Source organism: Labrus bergylta, chromosome 2, assembly GCF_963930695.1.
Source record: "Labrus bergylta chromosome 2, fLabBer1.1, whole genome shotgun sequence".
NCBI lineage: Eukaryota > Metazoa > Chordata > Actinopteri > Labriformes > Labridae > Labrus > Labrus bergylta.
In genome coordinates this window covers 9,740,073-9,759,307 of record NC_089196.1, presented here as the reverse complement: position 1 = coordinate 9,759,307, position 19,235 = coordinate 9,740,073, and the positions used below count along the sequence as shown (strand labels likewise).

The 19,235-nt window shown below is 40.6% G+C and overlaps 1 protein-coding gene across 3 annotated transcripts in view; it reads left to right on the top strand.

The window, feature by feature from the left end:
- Positions 1–19,235, top strand: part of si:dkeyp-14d3.1 (transmembrane protein 132C) — a 164,642-nt gene that overhangs the window by 134,846 nt on the left and 10,561 nt on the right. For all 3 annotated transcript variants that reach the window (XM_065964220.1, XM_020632932.3, XM_020632931.3), the window contains 2 exons: positions 8,355–8,498; positions 16,426–16,634. In XM_065964220.1, coding sequence (XP_065820292.1) covers positions 8,355–8,498; positions 16,426–16,634 — 353 coding nt within the window. The remainder of the gene's footprint in view (positions 1–8,354; positions 8,499–16,425; positions 16,635–19,235) is intronic.

Sequence of the window (19,235 nt, the reverse complement as noted above, 5' to 3'; positions counted from 1 at the left end):
AGCCCCCACAGCTCTCATCTGTAGGGAAGAGCAGAGCACCGGCTGTGTCCCTGGTGTCTGACCTTGATTCTTCCAGAGCTGAGTCTGACTGTTGTTAAAATTCACCAGGGACACCTGCTCCTCCCTCCTGACCCATTGATCGAGATGTATTACAGGTATCATATTCATGAGAGTTGCAGGGAATGCGTCCTATAAACTTAAAATATTGTACTTCCCTGTTCAGACATGGTTTATTCACAAGCTCCTGCTCACAGCATGAGGTGTAATTCATGGGCACGGGGCTCCAGAGGGCGGCTCTGTCTCTGTAGCACCAGCCATCAATAATACCTACCTATATCTTGTACCTCAGACACTGATAATAATAGTCTTTCTAATAATGTTCCTTTATATTATAGAGAGGCATGTTTACATGAGATGCACTGAAGATGAATAGAATAAATGCTGTTCATAAAGGAATCAGGAACAGTTCATGATTTAATTATTATTTATGGTGGGATTTGCCTTGTCAGCATCATGTCACTTCCACAACGTCAGAGTTTACCCGTACATCATGTGCGGTCAATAATCATTTACAGTTTAGAGACTTTGAATGTGACCAAAACATCATCACTGTCTATAAAACGTCTCGTGAATCCTCTTGCATGACTGGCTATGCAGCTCAAATGAACAAGATAGGGGTTGTCTTTCTTTCAAAGTTTGCTAGAGCAACAATACAACATACATTATCTCATCTCTGAATCCGCCATGCTTAGTATTTTCTTTGGAATTTACAGCTTGTTCTTTCCTTTAAGTCACTTTGAGAAATGTCGGGGAAAGATCAGTGGAAGATGCTTTTGTCTTTTGATGTTCTCTGGCTTATCATACTGCTTTAGTCATTCTAGTTTGATCATCAAAAGTCAAATTCAGGTCAGACTTTCAGAAGTAAAATGCTTTCCTGCTTACAGTTAGTCAGTGAATTTAACTTTTAAAGCAAAAGTTTAAACATTTAGATTTGGGTGGAAAGTCTTTGCCTTTTGAGTGACCTCAAAGAATCAGAGAAGCAGCCAGCGGCTTATCAGGGTCAAACAAGTTGCCTGTTGAACAAGTTGTGGTTCTAAGGTGGTTATTTGGCAAGAGTTAAAAGAAAAGTACAGCAAATAAACTCCTCCTAAACTCCAAATAATTTTTTTTTATACCTGTTTTTTTTAGATGTTTTCAACAAACAAAATATTTTTAATAAACTAGCTGTACAGTTGCTGATTTTAGATATTTTGCTAAGCTAACTTATTAAATGGTCACCAGCTGGCGCTAGCACAGGCAGACGACCTGAACTGTGATGATTTCACACATGACTGGGGTCATGATCCACAATCACCTGACAAACATTTTCTCCCAATTGAAGGTGAATTTCAGCTTTAAGATTTCTTGTCTCTCCTTCTGCCCTGCCATCAGTACTGCTCTCTTCTTTTCAGCACTACCACCACCCCAGCATCCACCTGTAGGCTCCGATTAGGGGGATTGAAGATATCATCTCAACACTTCTCAAATTTCTGCGTGTAAAATGCATCTGCAAGGAGTGATGAGGTTGGAGCCTTGAAGCCAAACACAAACTATATTCTGCTGCTGCAGTAAACATTTCAAAACCATTACAAATGTGAGTTGTCGGACTGAACTGCAAAACATTTACCAATTTATCTCTCTCACTCTCAATAAGAATAATTTCCAAAAATATCTATTCCGATGACACACCCATCCAAAATGTTGTATCAACAATGCAATGGTAAGCATATTGGAAGTTTGTGTGGATGGAGGTAGCTGGGATAGCAAAAGTGTTAGTATGTGGAGAGAAAGACAAATGTTCAAAGTTGACTGTTATCAAATGATTTTCTACAAATATAAAGAATAATATTTAAGGTATTTAAAAAAAGAATGGACAAGGCAACACCTCGCCTCAAGCGAATCCAAAAGATTTAGAGTGCCCCCCACTGACTGGCTACAGTAAAGGTCATAAACCCTGCCTCCTCTATTTGAATGGATGGGTAATTGGCCCATCTATAAAATCAAATTCTACATTTTATAAATTTTTTCTCAATCCCAGTTTCGTCGTTAGTTATGCCAGTGAGAGTCTGTTTAAAAGCGACAAAGGAATGTGTTCTGCTGTTGACTGTACCATCCAAATGGATCCTTGCGGTTTTATCAGTAAGTTAAATGCGTGTTTTTGACATCAATACCTCAGTTCCTCCACCCGATCCCTACTGCGCAGACTCTGGCTTACAATGCGAAATATTTCACCAGGGTATTTTTGCTTCCTCTTCGTACAACTGGAGGAGGTTGAGGGCATGTTACCCATTTGATATACAGTCTATAGTTTTTACTTGAGGCAAATGTTACATTCCTTTGTATTTCTTTTTTATTTAAATAAAACAACATCAAAGATTTGCAAAATATAAATCTCCCATACTTAATTCTTTGGGGACTCAAAAAGAAAATATATGTCCAAAATGACAGATGAGGGTACCAACAAGAAGATTTCAAGCTACTAGCAGAAATTTGCCAAACTGCCCAAAAAGTTGGTTTGAAAATATAACCCATCTCTGATCAGGCTAATGGCCAATTGAAGTTGAGGATTACGTGGTGGCACATCAAAATACAGAGGGGCTTAGGGCCACCCTAGACCACCTGTACACGCCCTCATATTTTATATGATTTCAAAGCTTGATAGAAGCAACTGATGTCAGCCTACTTATGTACACTTAAAAGTACAAGTCGAACACTCATCTTCAACTAATGCTATGCTTAATTTATGACTAGTTCATTGGCAAAGACCAATTGTATCTAATAAAAGGAGGTCAATCTTTAGCCAATCATTTCACAGGCACTGCCTGCAGATATGAGTGGTCATAAAGAACTAGTGGGCCTAAAAAAGTGGAATTATACCCACTAATTTGCTCTGGGCTGTAATCTTCAACAGTCTATAACAGCCTCCAACGTAACAATTCAAATCTTTGACATATCACCACTTATGTGTGGTTGACTTCCACTATGTATTTTGACACTGACTGAAGTGCCCTTTCCATAATGTCTCTTAATTACTGAACTACGTACTTCCTGGGGTGGCTATCGACATGCCTGCTAATTCACAGGCACCTTTTCATTCTGTCCACACGATCCTCACCATGATCTCCCATTACCTCTCCTTTTAAACGGACACATTCCAGAGCAGATCCATGGTCAAAGAAGCCATCAAGTTAATCTTCTCCCTACCAGTCACGGCCAGCAGTAATTTGAAGATCAGGTCTCTGACCAGCATGTACCTCAGAGAGGCCATTGCCACCTGCTAAAGACGGGTCTTTGTGTGCCATGTACTGCAGCCAGTCAGCCGGGAAGAAAATAAGAAGATTGGAGAGGGAAGACAAGGGGGGAACTGGCTCATTCTTGGATGAGGAAGAGTGGGAAGAGAAGAGAACGGAGCAAGAGAGAGACCCTCATTAAAAGGCAGTGTGTTGGCTTCACAACCATCCCACCACTTCAATGCGCTGTCATGCGGTGATGTATCGCTCTGCATGGTGCTACCAAGGCCTTTATTCCCACTCTCCTCCATGTTTCTCGCTTCTAGCCAATTAAACGCCCACTGGAATAGAAGGGAGGAAGTGCCACATTGAGCGTCGCACAATGTGGCGAGAGGAACTGATGAAAGGACATGTCTCTTTTAGTCTGCTTAATAGCTTCAGGACTCAGTATGAGTGGCGTTTAATGTCTACAGCGTATAATTTACTATGCTTCCAGTCCAAATTTTCCTTGCTCTTCAGCATACTTTATCACCAAGGGATGTAAATGTTTATCAGAACTATGAATATTAAATTTATCATACAAGATTGTTCACTATTTATGTGTTTCATTCTGCCTTGTAATGCATTTGCTCTTCAAATTACATGAAAGATCAAAAAGCACCTTATGACAAATTTCCAATGTAAGTAATCAGTGATGGTAGTGAAAATACCAGATTGGGTGTATCGTTTCATTAGCTTGACTTCTGCTTTTGGGTCCATCTATATAGCTTTTATTCTCCCAGACAGCCTCATAGGAGTACACGCCAAGCCTATACACACAATATTTACTGCCTTCCCCTCTCCTTACTGCACCATGAATAATGCAGGCCCAAAAAGCTCACCAGCTCACCACTGTGCTTGACCTGTTCATTTGTTGCTGTAGCCAGGACTCAGGGGTCAGAATGTGGATGTGTTAGCAGAAGAGGCTAATCGCAGCACCAGCACGGGCAGCGCCTCTACTTCTCATGCTGCCCATGTCACTCAGGCTGACACCATAAATCTCACTTATTTTCAGATCCAAGCGAGACACAGGCAGAAATTACGGCCCAGAGCACATTACCAGCCACAGCATCGAGCTGAATGCTAACAGAGAGATCCGTGATAAAGCAGACAGGCAGTTCTTCCACAGATTATTGAACAAAAGACTGCTATCTGTGAGACTGGAAGGCGGCAGATCGACTGGTAAATAAGGAACAAACACCAGAGTCAACAGCTGACAATCAAATGAACTAGAAAGTAAACTGCATGCAGAGAAATCTTTTTAAAAATATGAATCCGAGCATTTGTACTATTGTAGATGTCTCGTGCTTTTCCAATCCTAAATAGTTATCTTCTTACATTTTGATCTTGTTCATACTTAGTGGAGAGGAGACAAATAGGACACATGTCAAAGGGAGACACAAAGAGAAGTACAAAAAGATGAGTTAAATCAAACTTGGTATATGAATGTCTAATCAAGAACTTGCATGTTTTAGCAATAGAGAGTATACAATTCTGATTGGCTGTTTTAGGGCTTGTATGTTCTAGGCTACTTATTTCAGGTATCTCTAGGCTATGATTGTTGGATAAACCAACCAACTCCTCCAGAGTTCCCAAAGGAACATGTTAAGATTGGGAGCAGTCTGGAATAACTGATTCTTACATACCAATAGTTACATTATGTTGATCCGCAGATCAATAGAAAATATATCATCAACGGGTAATATGTTTGTTCCACATGAAGGAAATAGCCTTTTAGATTGTTAGCAGTCTTTTAGCAAAGCTAGCACAGTGTCATACGATCTCTCCTAAATCCACTGCTGAAGTTAAAAATGTTTAACGTCCACATGCACATAATTCAAATGTTCATCTTTTCATTTTCCACGTTACACATGCCCAGATATTACTGTTTCCTCTTTCAGACTACTGTAAGATGACTGAGGAACGCTGCTGACGTGCTTTGCTGGTCTCCATTGGGTGTTTAATTGCGCTGTCTATATGTGAGTGTGTAGACCATTGATGCATCACAGTGAGATCCCGCTGTGGCTTATTACTGCCATGCCCTGCTCTCTGCAGCTCTCAGCCTGCTGCTGGGTCATCTCCAGCTGCTGTAATCTAACATTAGCCTCCGCTTTCACCAGGTCCCAACCATTTACCCCATCATGTATTATAGATGACCCTCTGGAAATGGAGGACTCCCAGTAGACACAGAATTAATTTACAGCAACTCTCAAATTTAAGGGGAATTGAATCAAAGTCATGCAGTGGCACGGGAAGAGGTGGGTTTATATTTCTATATAACACTGTCACAGTCTATAAAATTGTAATGAAAAGCCATTTGAAGATTAAGTGTTTTTTTGTGATTCATTGGTATCTCTTGGCTCAACTAATAATCATTTCACTCCAGAGCCGAATGGTCTCAGTAATTGGTGCCTATAACGACCAGGCTCCTTTCAACCAAACTAAATCCTCCTTTTCTCTTTTTTATTTGAATGCCTCTTATTCACAATCTCACAAACACAAGGGGTCTTTAGAAATTCTGTTAACAGAGCGATAAACAAATCTTGTGTTCCTCCATGGTGACAGTGGTATATGCACCAATATAAAGACAGGAAGTCAGACACTGTAGACTGGTCGCTTGTCAGGTTTATCAATAATACTCTAAATGAATGTGACATTTTATTCAAACAGGCATCTGTCTGCAGTTAGATTTCTATGTTAAAAGGAAAATAATGGCAGCTCCCTCAGTAGAATAGCATTGAATTGTCTGAAGAGCTACAAGTTCACTAAAGAGCAAAAAAAGATGGGGGGGGAGTATCTTGGGGCCTGTACCCATTGAAATATAAAAAATCTGAGCTGGGCTTTTGTGTAAGACCATCTCCGTTGTTGAATAAAAACAGCTTATAATGGGAGACTTTTTGTTATGCTGTACAATGAGCTACAGTCAATTCAGTTCCTCAATAGCAAGATGCCTTATTCATTGTAGTGAGAAGTAGGCTTAAATCTGACCTAAGTGCAGCTTTTTAATGTGCTGCCTATATGTTTTCATAGAAAACTGTATCATTTGAGTGCAATTTCTTTGGGTTGAATACGCCGAAGAGACAATCCAGTGGGACTTTATAGAGCAATAGTTAGCTCAAACTTTACTTAATTGGCCCCAATTATCTCCTGTGACAATCCTGGTGTGTGTGTGAATATGTTTAATGAAAGGTTAAGATTCATGTTCAGAGCTATGAAGTCATGCCATCAAATTTAAAGAACCAGAGCTGTCTAAACCACCCAGGTCTCTGAGAGTAACTATTGCAGAATTGGTGCTTTTTTTGTCATGTAGCTTATAGTTAAAGCTGATTGGCTGGTATGTGCTACTTTACTGAGGAGGTTGCTGACTGATGGCACTTTAGGTTACACTATCAATACAATAAATAGAAAATAAAGCATTATTCTGTGGTAAAATGATCTTTAGGCAAACCCACTTTTTGCCTTTGTGGAGATGAAAACAGGTTCGCTTGGTTTGACAATGAATTTTCCAACAGATCACAGTATCTTCATTTTTTGTGAAACAATGTAGGCCCATTGGGCCTGAGCTGAATTGCAACCTTTTAATCTATTCAGTGAAGTTAAGTGTCAAGCCTAAAATGTAATCCTTAGTTGTCTTTTGTTCTGATCTTTGCAGGTCAGTATTGTTCTCGGCTTATTTTTGTCTAATTTCTCTGTATTTCTCAGAAGTTGTTCTTGCATTTTGTAGCCTATTACCAGTTTTTTTTTTCTTGGTACTGCTTGTGTTTTTGTTGTTTACGACTCTTTACGTTTCTATTAGGAAACTAAATCTAGAATAATTATTTAGAATTGTTATTCATTTATAACCCTGAATCTATGAAGTCCTTTTCATCCCATCTCTGAAGAGGACTGCATTTAGACTCAATTTTTTCCTGAATAGTGGATTTTTGGGGAAAAAGGCCAATTGTACAGCCGAAGGTAGAAATGACATTGAATATTATCAATGTATTTCTAACAAGCCAGGATATGAGACATCTCATTTAAGTTCTCATATGAATTAGTAACATATGCAGAAGTGGATGCTAATCACAACCACCACAGAGACCCTTAAGAGGGCCTTCAAATCACCGTGGATCCAAGAGTACATGAATTAAAACTGGATTAACCATGTTATATTACCGACGATGTGTTCGAGCAGAGGACCAAATGATTCATGGAAAAATACGGCTGTTATAGAGCATGGATAATTTTCTAATATGAAATGAAAGTCTTGCAGCTTTTCATTTGTCTCCTGTTGATAATCAAGTAAAATCAAATGTTATCAGCCTATCAGAAATGTTAGTGACCATCCGACCACAACGTTATGTAAATTACTTTCATCAATTAGCTATCTGAAGAGCCTGGCAGAGAAGGCAATGGTTTCATCCTCGTAATTATATTCACAACATTTATGAAAACCACATATGTGTTTATCTGTTCATATAAAGCAATTCTTTAGCAGACCTAACAGTATCTCAGAAAACAAACTTTATTTTATTTTTATTTGTTTATAGACAGGTATGTTGCATGCCACACAACACAGCATTTGCAGCTAAAGTAATTTCCAATGCCTGTCTCTCTGGTCCTGTAAAGTACATAAAACATTTTTTAAAATGTGATATAAAAAATATAAAAAAAACTCAACAGACAGGCAAATACAAGTTGCTGAAATCATGCACGATGCTACATCTATAAAAACTGAAAACATCTGGAATGAAAGTTCAAATGTAAAGTGGAGCTGCCACAGACCACTGTAATGGCAAAAGCATGTGATCTTTGGTACTTCAACCCACCATCAGTTATTAGATGTTCACTAATCGGAGGTTTCTAATTTCACAGGGCTTTATCCAATCACCACCAACTGAGTGGTGATTGTGAAAAGCCTCGTGAGTTCATTTTGAAGTCTGTTTGATACTTCATCTTTTTCTGTTCTTTCTTAGCTTGTTTGAATGTTATTCATTAGACTATAAATCCTTCAGACCTCTGACCATTGCTGTGCTGACGTCTCTCTCTATCTCTTTCTGTCTCCAGGACTCTGAGATTTTAAACACCGCCGTGCTGACGGGGAAGACGGTGGCTGTCCCAGTAAAAGTGGTGACCATCGGAGTAGATGCCTCTGTTACTGATGTCTCTGACGCCGTCAAGTGTCGCTCTACGGACGAAGATGTGGTGAAGGTCAGTGATATGAATGCAAGAAAAATGTACAGAAGCCTAAGGGGACATAGATCCACACTTTTAATTTACTCTATTTTCCTGTGAGAAGCATTAACTTCCAGTCGTTTTCTCAAGATCACATATAAGTTAGCTTGTAACCTCGAGACAACTGTGCTGTTTTTTACCCATGACAGCGAGTTCACTTCAGATGTATTCTCAAGATCCTGACGAAATAAAATGTGTAGGTGCATGTGTGCTTTAAGACTGATGAAGGCTCTTGTAGAAACGAGCCTTTATCTAAGTGTTTTTTAGCATTTACAGACATTTTTAAATCTATGTATTAAAAACCTAAATAGAGAAATAGGGAAATTAATGATATAGTGGAGAGAAAACCACTTTGCTGTGTTTGAAAATTGGTGTGAGGTGTTTTATGAAGGCCTACATGAAGATCTGACTTGAATGTCGTCTTGAGCCTTAGTGCTCTACACAGACACAGTTTGAGTCAGATCTGTATGGAGCCATACTTACATGATTTATTTCTATAATCACTCCAGCAATTGAGGTTTGACTGGAAGTATTTTGAATAGTAGCCACGTCCTTTTTTTCTTAACGACACCGACCTGCATGTCAGTGTGAGTTGTATCAACTCAACTGTAATAGCTTGTTAACGTCAAATCAAAGAGTAAAAAAAAAAGTAAATATGTACATTGGATGACTGACACTTTTTTTGTATGCAGACACGTTGTAAACAGAGCAATAAAGCTTTTTCAAAAGATAGATGAGAAGATTCTTCTATCTTTAGCACGTCTATATAAATCCTCCAGAAAGGATAAACAAACACCATCAAACAACATGAAAGTGTGTGTTTGATGTGCACTGACTGCTGACAGGTTGCTCAAGTTTTCCTTTATTTTTAGAGCCCCTTTCAAACCCGGGGCATGAGGCACAGCAGGATTTTTAAAAAAGGGCCCTTACGGTGTAAGTTGAGTCCTGATATCTGTGGCTTTGCAAATAAGAGCAGCTCATGAGGAGTAGCTCAATGACTCATTTAGATCCCTATAAGTCTTAATGAAAGGGGATCAGGTTGGCCTAGGGGTTAGTCCGTGCATCCCATGTACAGAGGCCTTTATCCTCCAAACCTGCAGCCAGGTCTGACATGAAGCTCCTTTGCTGCTTGTCGTTCGCGCTCAACGGTTACCGACTCTATCCACTGTCCTATCTGAATAAAGGCATAAAAAGGCACATAAAAAAATCTCAAAAAAAGTCTTAATAAGTAGAAAAGAATCTCATTGTCTGTGGTCATTTCCAGTTCTGTAACAGCACCTAGCTGATCTTCCTGCTTGAACCTGTCAGGATCAGAAAAGAGAGTAAGACTCTGCAGATCAAAAGTAATAATAAAACAAAATCAAACATCATAGTAGAGGAGGATATCTTACCATAACAGCCCAGTTTAACATTGTCTAATATGTGACATAAGAGATGATAAAGTGAGATATACAGTTTATCTAATTATCTAATTTTGACCTGTGGAATTAACGGTACATAGACAAAGAGTGACATTAAGCCTGAATACTGGAGCAGTGTGCAAATGAAATGAAAACATCACTTGTGGAATAAGTGCCTTGGGTCATTTGTTTGCTTTTAACCTCTTTGGAGATTTGTCTTGCTTCAGAGCTATCATCATTTTACAGGCACATTTTGTTAGAGTTGTGTTTAGGGCAGTGCAGAGAGCCTTGTTAAGAGACTGTTGTTAGTGGACGGACAGTAGTAGTTGGTAGTAGAAAAATTGCTCAACTAACTACAATCTTGTTAAATCCATATTTGAGCTGCAGACACTGAGCAACCCAAATCGATATTTTTATATTAACAATTTATACACAACAACTCTGCAGGTTCCCTCAACCTCATAACAATGTAAGTGTATAAAAACTCTTCCCAGCAACATACGGGAGACAGACAAAGTTAGTTACTATAACAGGCTAAATAAAGCATCTAAGCAGACATTCATTTCCAAATGAATAAGGGGTCTTCCAAAATTCCCAGGAAAAAAAGGGACTAAAAAACATTGATTGACTTGCAGGCCAACACGTGTCAGTGTGAACTGTTGAAAAGGCGGTGAGTCCGGAGGAGGAGCGATGGAACAAACCAGGTAAGGTTAGATGCCAACCAGAGCAGGAAACTCTGCCAATCCTCAGCAGCTCAACTCATTCACCTTTGAAGATGTCGCGACCATCCCCAACATTCCATCTAAAGGAGCTCAACATGAGCTGAAAAGCAATTTCGATTGAAAATTACTTTTTTTATTCAGAGCCAATCCACTATGGACATAAATGCTTTCTTCTATACCATTCCCAAGCCTGAAAACTCTTTTTAAAATGTCAAGCTGTTTCCCTGAACACAGGATTCCTGTTGAACTCTAATAATTTGTCTTCCTCTCCTTGTCTCTGCCTCAGTGACTTTAATTTGTGGCAGTAAAGAAGATTTTTTTTCTCGTTTTGTAACTATATCATTTTTAACTAATGTGCAGCATTTCTGAGTGTTTCACAAACCTGCATACTTGGTAGGGGGGAGTGTGGTGTCTGGTCTCCCATTGTAATCAAATAGGTCAGATTAATGTAAAACGTATGAATTAAATAACAATTAAACATTTATGTGCACTCAACCAATGGAGACAGAAAGAAATAATAAGTGGAATTAATGCACATAGACAGGAGCTTAGATTCCAAAAATTAAATCATTACTGAAGTGTCTTTGGGGCGGCCATGCCTCTGTGGTAGAGTGGGTCATCTCTCAGTTTAAAGGTCTTATTATACTCATTTTCAACCAGCTTAAAATAGTCTCAGAGCTCCCCTAAACATGTCTGTGTAGTTTTTTTGCAACAACAACAAAAAAGCATCTCTAAACCCCCTTTATTTCAGCCCTGCTCAGAATAGGCTGTTTCTGTGTCTGTAGCTTTAATTGCAAGTGATCTCTGTTTGACCACGCCCCTCTAGAAGGGCTTGGGTGGCTTGTGCTTTCTTGCTCCATGTCCAATTGTTTATGGTGAAAATGCAGACTCAGAGGACAAAAGAGATACCTAGCTGCAGAGCTGTCACCCACCTGTGGGAGTGGTTACTGCCCTTTGTGATGTCATGAAGGGAAAATCTCCAAACAGTGTGTTTGAGAACGCATACATTATTCTGAAAAGTGGAGCAGGCAAAAGCTGGATAGGATGGACTTTTCTCATAGTTGGGGGGTTTGTAGACATGCAAGGAAAACATATTAGTGGATCCATCCCAATTTCCTGCAGTTTAAGTGTCCTTGGGCAAATCACTGAACCCCGAGTTCCTCCCAAAGGTGTGAGTGACTGCAACGTGTAGGGTAAGTGGTTGGAGGGCTAGAAAAGCATTATATAGATAAAGTCAATTCGCTATTTGTTAATTTGTTCATATTTTTTCATAGCTTTACTGTGACCATAAAAACCTCTTTTCTCGTTTCAAACTGTCATTTGGATACAAATGTATCATTTCTGATTATTCTGGCATGGCTCCTTTAATACAATTGGCCAAACTTTCTCTTTGTGCTTCTCAGTTTCTTTTTCTGGCATAAAGTTTATGAATTTACCTTTGACCTCTTTCTGTTAGAAAACTATTCATTTCAGTTGCTAACAAAAGTAAAGAATACTGAAACCACAAAATCAACAGCAAAAACACGTTCTTATGGTTTGTGTTAATGACTTTCCAGAGCAAATCCTCCGTCTCCATGTTAACCATGAACCGTGCTTACTCAAGGTCAGGCTGTGAGTGGGCTCCTTTAACCACTCTTATTCCACCGAGCAGGGCTATTAGAATATTTACTGCCTTTCCTCTTGCATTGAAGTGAGTGATGCAGCTTATGCAGAGGAGCCTGAGCGGCTTAATTGCTCATGTCAGGCCAACTCTGTGTACAAGCCAGAGACAGGCTCACCCCACCTTCATGCTCCCTACTCCCATCGCTCATATCTACCGTGGATTGTATCTGTCTGCTGAGTTGTTAATTTCCTGGGCTCCATCCAGAGACAGCCTTAATGTCCTCTGTAAGTATTCTCCCGTTAGCTGCCTAATGTTTCTGATTAATGTGGCGGTGGATCCTCCTGGACGTTTATGATACTTTGTGAATCAGAATGATGGGGGAGGGTGTAATTCACCTAGACAGTCCCACCCTCTGTCTGACACAGCACACACCCTGCAGAGTGGGCGTATAGGTTGTTAAAGGGGCCGCTGATTAATTGATTGTGTCTTTGCATGTTAAAGTATTGATTTGGAGCTACGTCGGCCAACAACACGGCACAGCAGGAAGGTGTAGGCCTGTCAGTGTAATATGCCAGGATGTCTGGAAGTCAGCTGACATGTTTTCCATAATTGTTTTTCTCAGATTATTTGGGACTAGATCAAAGAAATGCAAACAGGCAGTTAATTTCCCCGTCATGGGACAAACTGTCCTCGAGCTGTATGATAATGAATCCCACAAATACTTTTCCTTCAACAAATAAGGATATACTGACTTCCCGAAGCTTTTTGTTAATGTGGCAGGAAAAATAAGACTGCTAGGATAAACATGTTTGTCAGCTAGCTCCAGATTATTGATCATTCATATCACTGTTAGATATGGAGCAAAGTCTGGTGTTATCTCGCCGGAAACCTAAACCTTGTGCGGACAGAAAAGTCTGAGACGAAGAGGCTGTCAAAGGCACTTTACTATCAGCCGACTGAGTGCAGTGAGAGAGAAAGAGCTGAACAATGAGGGCTGATAAGGAGCAGGGACTCCTCTGACATCTTTATCAGTTCAAACACACTGGGCGCCCTGATGAAGCCCAGTCTGCTCCATGACAGAACATAGCCAGCAGAGCAGCATTGCCCTTGTAGAAATATTACAATGTAGTGTTGTGCATTGTAGAGCACATAGCACTGGAGCCTGCTTGTGTCCGCCTGTAAAGTACTTGCTCTGTGCTTATTTACAAGACCCCAAATAGTTTTCTACACGCTGTTTGCAGGAAGTGTTTTAACTTCCTTTCAGGGTCTTTTTCCATGAGTCTTTTGTGGCGCCCAGGTCAATAAACAGAAATGAAATTCACTACTTTTATCAACTTGCTGTTACTTTTTTGTATAATTTTAAGAAATGCCATACCACTGAAAAAATACTGTGAAATCTAAACTAAAAATAGAATTAGAGAAGATTTTAAGTGGACAAATCAGTATGCATATCTGTGGTGTCTGCATGTCTTTCTAAATTATTTCATCAGATTGTTACAAACAAACAGAAATTTCAGATTCTTGGCTGTTGTGATTTTGAACTATAGACTTTAAGCCTATAAATAAGTGGCCTAGCCACCATGACATTTGTGCTGATGGTTTGAGTTCTGCCTTTTGGCTGTCTTAGTATTTGTGTTTTGGAGCAGGAAGTGAACTTGTTTAGAAGAGAGAGTGTCACTGGAGAGGATCGAGGGGCTGGGCCAAGTTATCAAAGCTGTACAGTCTGTGCACATGGCTTATTCATTAGCGAGTGAATTAGTAAGTTATCCATTGTTTGTTTATTCAGACGACTCAAAATCTAAGAGGGCTTGTGGAACTTAGCGAACTGGCTGCTTGGGTAGATAATTCTTTGTTGCAATGTGAATTATTGGGAAAATTAAGCGAAAAATAAGGAGTTAAGTTAATGAAGTGAAAAATGGATGTTCCTTGAACATCCATTTGAGGCTGGCTGCAAAGGCCACAGAAATTCAACAGTGTCCAAAAAAAAGCTTAACAGCCTGGTTCAAAAGGGTTTGGTCTGAAAATCTAATTTCTTTATTGGCAGACATGGGGTGATTTTTATTACAACTCGTCTTTTTTCGAGATACTAAGGCCGAGTTATTCATAATAAAGGTTGGGCTGATCTGACTGATGGACAGGCTTGTTGTAGCTGTTCGTCAGTACGTTACTAGGTTGACCAAAAGTCAGTTTGAGACAGCATGTCAACAGCCCCCAATGTGCACCAAAAATCTGTTTCATGATCATTAAATGATGATACTGAGGCTACATCCACGTTTGTATACAGTCTACGTGTAAAATGAGAAGTGCTGAGAGTCACAGATCTGTAAGTTTTGACTGTCTCGTCCAAAAACTCAACCCATAAGAAAGACACTGAAACTAGCTTTCTGATGTGTGAAACAAACACAGCATTGAGTGATCAGCCGCTGACAATGACTCAGCAATTTGAACTGAAAATAAAATGTTATTTAGGAATCTGTGTTAATTTGATTTGGGCTAGGCTAGCTAGCTTCCACTTTGTGCATGTAATGATTACCGTTGCTCGCTTTCTTAAGTTGAATCTGTACACTTATATATTGGTTATTTCTCTATATTCTGTTTCTGAAGTGACATTTTACAGAGCATGTTGCTACACAACATGTCTCAATGTTAGTTTGAAATAGAGAGTTGTGAGTGTTCTGTTGAAGCAAACATATGCCAGTAGTGTGCAGCTTCACACTTTACCACACGTCCTGGCACAGAGGCGACAGTACAGAGTGTAAAATCAATGCAGCAAATCTCCTGAATATCTGCTTTTACAAACCAGCCAAATTTAGTTTCCACAGAGAGTCTGCTGCTGGCCTCACTTCGGACGTGATGTGAAATGGAAGGAGCTCCCACAAAGCTACAGAATCTGTCACACACAAAGAATTCGCCGTACTCACAGAGGATCTCCTGCTGCAGCCTCGTGATGAATGGCTGTTTATGGTTTTATCTCGCTGTGGAGAAATAACTTGGAAGTAGAAAAAAAGATATTTCCCAAACCCATCTAATTCCATCTGGTTCCAGCCATGATAGTCTGCTATATGATGGGATCAATAGGATTGACAAAGTGCCCAAAAAACAGAGTATCTCTGTTTAAGACATACTGATTAAATGCCTCTATGTGTGTGTGTGTGTGTGTGTGTGGGGGTGGGGGGGCTGCGTGCGTGTGTGTGTGTGTGTGTGTGTGTGTGCGTGTGTGTGTGTGTGTGTGTGTGTGTGTGTGTGTGTGTGTGTGTGTGTGTGTACGTGTGTGCGTGTGTGTGTGCGTGTGTGCGTGTGTGCGCGTGTGTGCGTGTGTGTGTGTGTGTGCGTGTGTGCGTGCGTGTGTGTGTGCGTGTGTGCGTGTGTGTGTGTGTGCGCGCGTGTGTGCGTGTGTGTGTGTGTGTGCGTGTGTGTGTGTGTGTGTGTGTGTGTGTGCGTGTGTGCGTGCGTGTGTGCGTGTGTGTGTGCGTGTGTGTGTGTGTGTGTGTGTGTGTGTGTGTGTGTGTGTGTGTGTGTGCGTGCGTGTGTGTGTCAATGCTGGATATCCCTCCAGAGATCTTCTTTGGCTTTATGTGTATTTACATATGGTGTGTTTTTGTAATGCTTCCACGTCTATAACATAAGGCTTTCAAAGAAAGAAAGAAGAGAGGATTCTGGACATGAATCAAGCTCTGGTATGAGTAAAGAAAGAAACATAGGGGAGGCTTCAAAGAGATGGAGCCAAAGCAACAAGGACTTGTGTCTTTTGATAGGAACAAAATTGGCCCACTCCGTTTGTAAAGCAATTTATGAAACAGATGGCTCTGAATTTGGTCATTTTTATCAAGAGACAACTGCTCTCCTCTTCCTTGTATCCATCTGTCTGCTCTTCTTTTAGCTGTAGGCAGAAGTATAACAGAGGAGCAGAGCACGACCTGTTTTCCCTCAGGTTCAAACATGTCCTTACTGCCCTCCTCCCTGCTTATTTTCCCAGATATAGGACCTTTCATCTTGTTCAAGGTAGTTACAGCAATACTGTATCAGTGCAGAGTGTAAAGCCTTATAATCAAGTTGGAGGGCCCGGCCTACAGTGTACGCAGCACTCTGTAATTCACGGTGTGCTCATCTAGTGCAGCTGTCAGAAGAGCTCAACTTAAATTCTACCTCTAATAATCCCTCCCTCTCTTCCCTCGCAGGTGTCAGACAGGTGCGACTACGTTTTTGTGAACGGCAAAGAGATGAAGGGCAAGGTGAGGATGATGGTGAACTTCACCTACGGGTACCTGAGCGCTCAGCTGGAGCTCAACGTGTGGATCCCGCGGCTCCCCCTTCAGATTGAGGTGTCTGACACGGAGCTGAGTCAGATCAAAGGGTGGAGGGTCCCCATCTTGGCAACAAGTCAGAGGTACATCGCTGCATGCGTCTGTCAGTCAGAGGCTAATGTGTCACCCTGATCTGCTCTCATATTTAGAAAATACATTTGAATTTATGAGACTTTTTGACGAACAAGTTGTCACATTTCACACACAGACTTGGTGATGGAGTGTTTTATAGCTTACTCAGCTTGTTTTGGATTTGTCAGCATGAGATTAAAGCTACTAAGAGGAGTTTTTAAATAGTTTAAAACAGCCCAGATTAAATTATTATTATATAAGGGGCCTATGAAAGCAAACAAAACCTTCCATTAAAAAACGAATGTATCAACAAACGTATTATAAACGCCTTTTCCACAAGTCCTATTGAGAGGAAGCAATTTTAAGCAGACAGAAACAGCCTGTCATGTTTCCCCAGCAACTAACTAACTAATGCATTGACTTACAAAAGAGACAACAGGAGCACTTCAGGTGTCCCTCAGACTACCAGTGCTCATGGAAGGGAATACTTCAATAAAAAGTTGGAGGAAATCATTGGTATTAATGATCCAGGTCCAGGCACTCAGGATGGTTTGAAATTATAAAAGGCTTTTTAATTCATAGGGCTAGAAACATTTAAAATACACCTGTCATCATTTGTTTCTCTCAAACTTTGCTAACTGTGCTGCTGCCTGTCTTGGCCAGGACGCACTTGAAAAAGAGATTCTTTAATCTCAACTAGTTTTTCCTGGTTAAATAAAGTTTAAATTAAAAACATGTCACGACTGATTGGAGGGGTTAGATTGACTTAGTATCTCCTTACATTTCCTTTTATTGGCACTCTACCATTAACTGAAACAGCATCCTGGTCATTATAAATGTAAATGATGTAAAATGGATTTATATAAAGATAAATAGTTTTTTTAATCCCTTACAATAGTTCTGTCCTTCAGGACTGTCCTGCTGCTCTTACAAAAGCTCATGATAAGAGTCCGTTGCCCACCGAGCAGTAGCTCTCAGCCTTTTTTTTCCAGGTGATGTATTCGATTTCAATCATGGCAGCTTTAGATAAGATAATGACCAGAGGTGTGACTGAACACCACAGCACCCGTCTCCTCCTGACATCAGTACTGACAGTTCTGATAACAAAATGGCTGACCTGAGCAATACGGCTTGTCATTAGGACTGGCTTAAGGTGGCCTGCCATTGCACTTTGTAGTCGTGTGTAGGACAGGACATTATTAGAGCTGTCTGGAGGTCAGACCTTTCCCCCGGGGGTGTCATCACTAACGGCACCTCTGCCAACGCCACTGTGCTGCACGACTCTGAAACTGTTGAAATCTATCAGTTGATGGAGCAGCCATCAGCCTACCTGCAGTAATTACTCGGGAAAAGCAGCGGTTGGACTTGGACTTAGAGTCATCCCACGCAACAGTGTGGCTGCTCTAATTATCTCTGCTCCGCTCTTATTTTGAGTGACAGAGGTTCAGCGTTCAACTAATACCACGGCTCGTTCGAGGATGCTGCTGGTATGCCTTTATCAACCGGGACAGCTAAGTGCTGTTGTCATCGTAGACGCCAGAACCAGAGCCGAGGGGCCGCACTGAGCTGTGTTTCTCCCACTCTTCGTTTATCTGGGGATAACAGGCGTGACCTTGCAATGGTGCCTTTCTGTGAGAACTCGCATTGTTTCAGTGTTGAGAAGCCAGCAAGGAGCCGAGCCACAGAGCGACCAAAGCCAGTGTCGGACTCTGCTCTGTCAACCAGGCTGGCAAGTCTCGGCCCCACAGGAACAGAAGAGAGAGATAAGAACTTAAAAAACATCAGGCCTCTAAGTGGGATAGTTGCAGAAGCACTGCTCTAACTGTTTTTTGACTGACATTGCTTGTATGGCTCACCTCTTCCCTCCGTAAGCCCTGTCAAAACAAGGACGAGATAAGTCTTTGCAGACAGAAACTTAAGGCGTAGCACTGAGACATGCAACACTCCTTTAGCACGTCTTTCAAGATACGGGTATTGAGATACTGTTCCACTCTTGTTTTAGAGCAATTTAAAAAGTCTTCGCGCTTTTAAAAACTCAAATTTGAATATGTGTACACTGAAATGCCGTAAAGTACAAAATCAGACTCATTTGTAATGTCAAACAAAGAGCTGTACTTGAAATCCCAACAAGATTCAGACAACAATCAGCTGTTGTCAGATCGAGCCGCGTCTGTATATAGATGCAGCGCTTCCTATTTCAGACCAAACGACCTTTGTCATGTTATTGTAGCAGAAAATAAAATGCAGCAAAATGCCAAAACAAATACAGCACACACGGCTCACAACAGAAATGAGCATGACACACACACACACACACACACACACACACACACACACATTAATATGCAGCGTCTCTCAGTCAGAACTGTGAATGAAAGTAAATGAAGCGGAAAGAAGAATTGCTTTGTGGAGCCAGTTGTTCTCTGCATGGAGTGTGATTTGTTCATTAGATTAACCTTAGATTAGATTTGGAGATAGTTGCACAAGCTCACTGACATATAAGACTCACACCAGAGCATGAATGGTCTGACTTCACTATCAGCTTGTTTATCTCTGAATCCATTACACCTGGCTAATATTGGCATTGTAAATGTCTGTATACACAAACATGC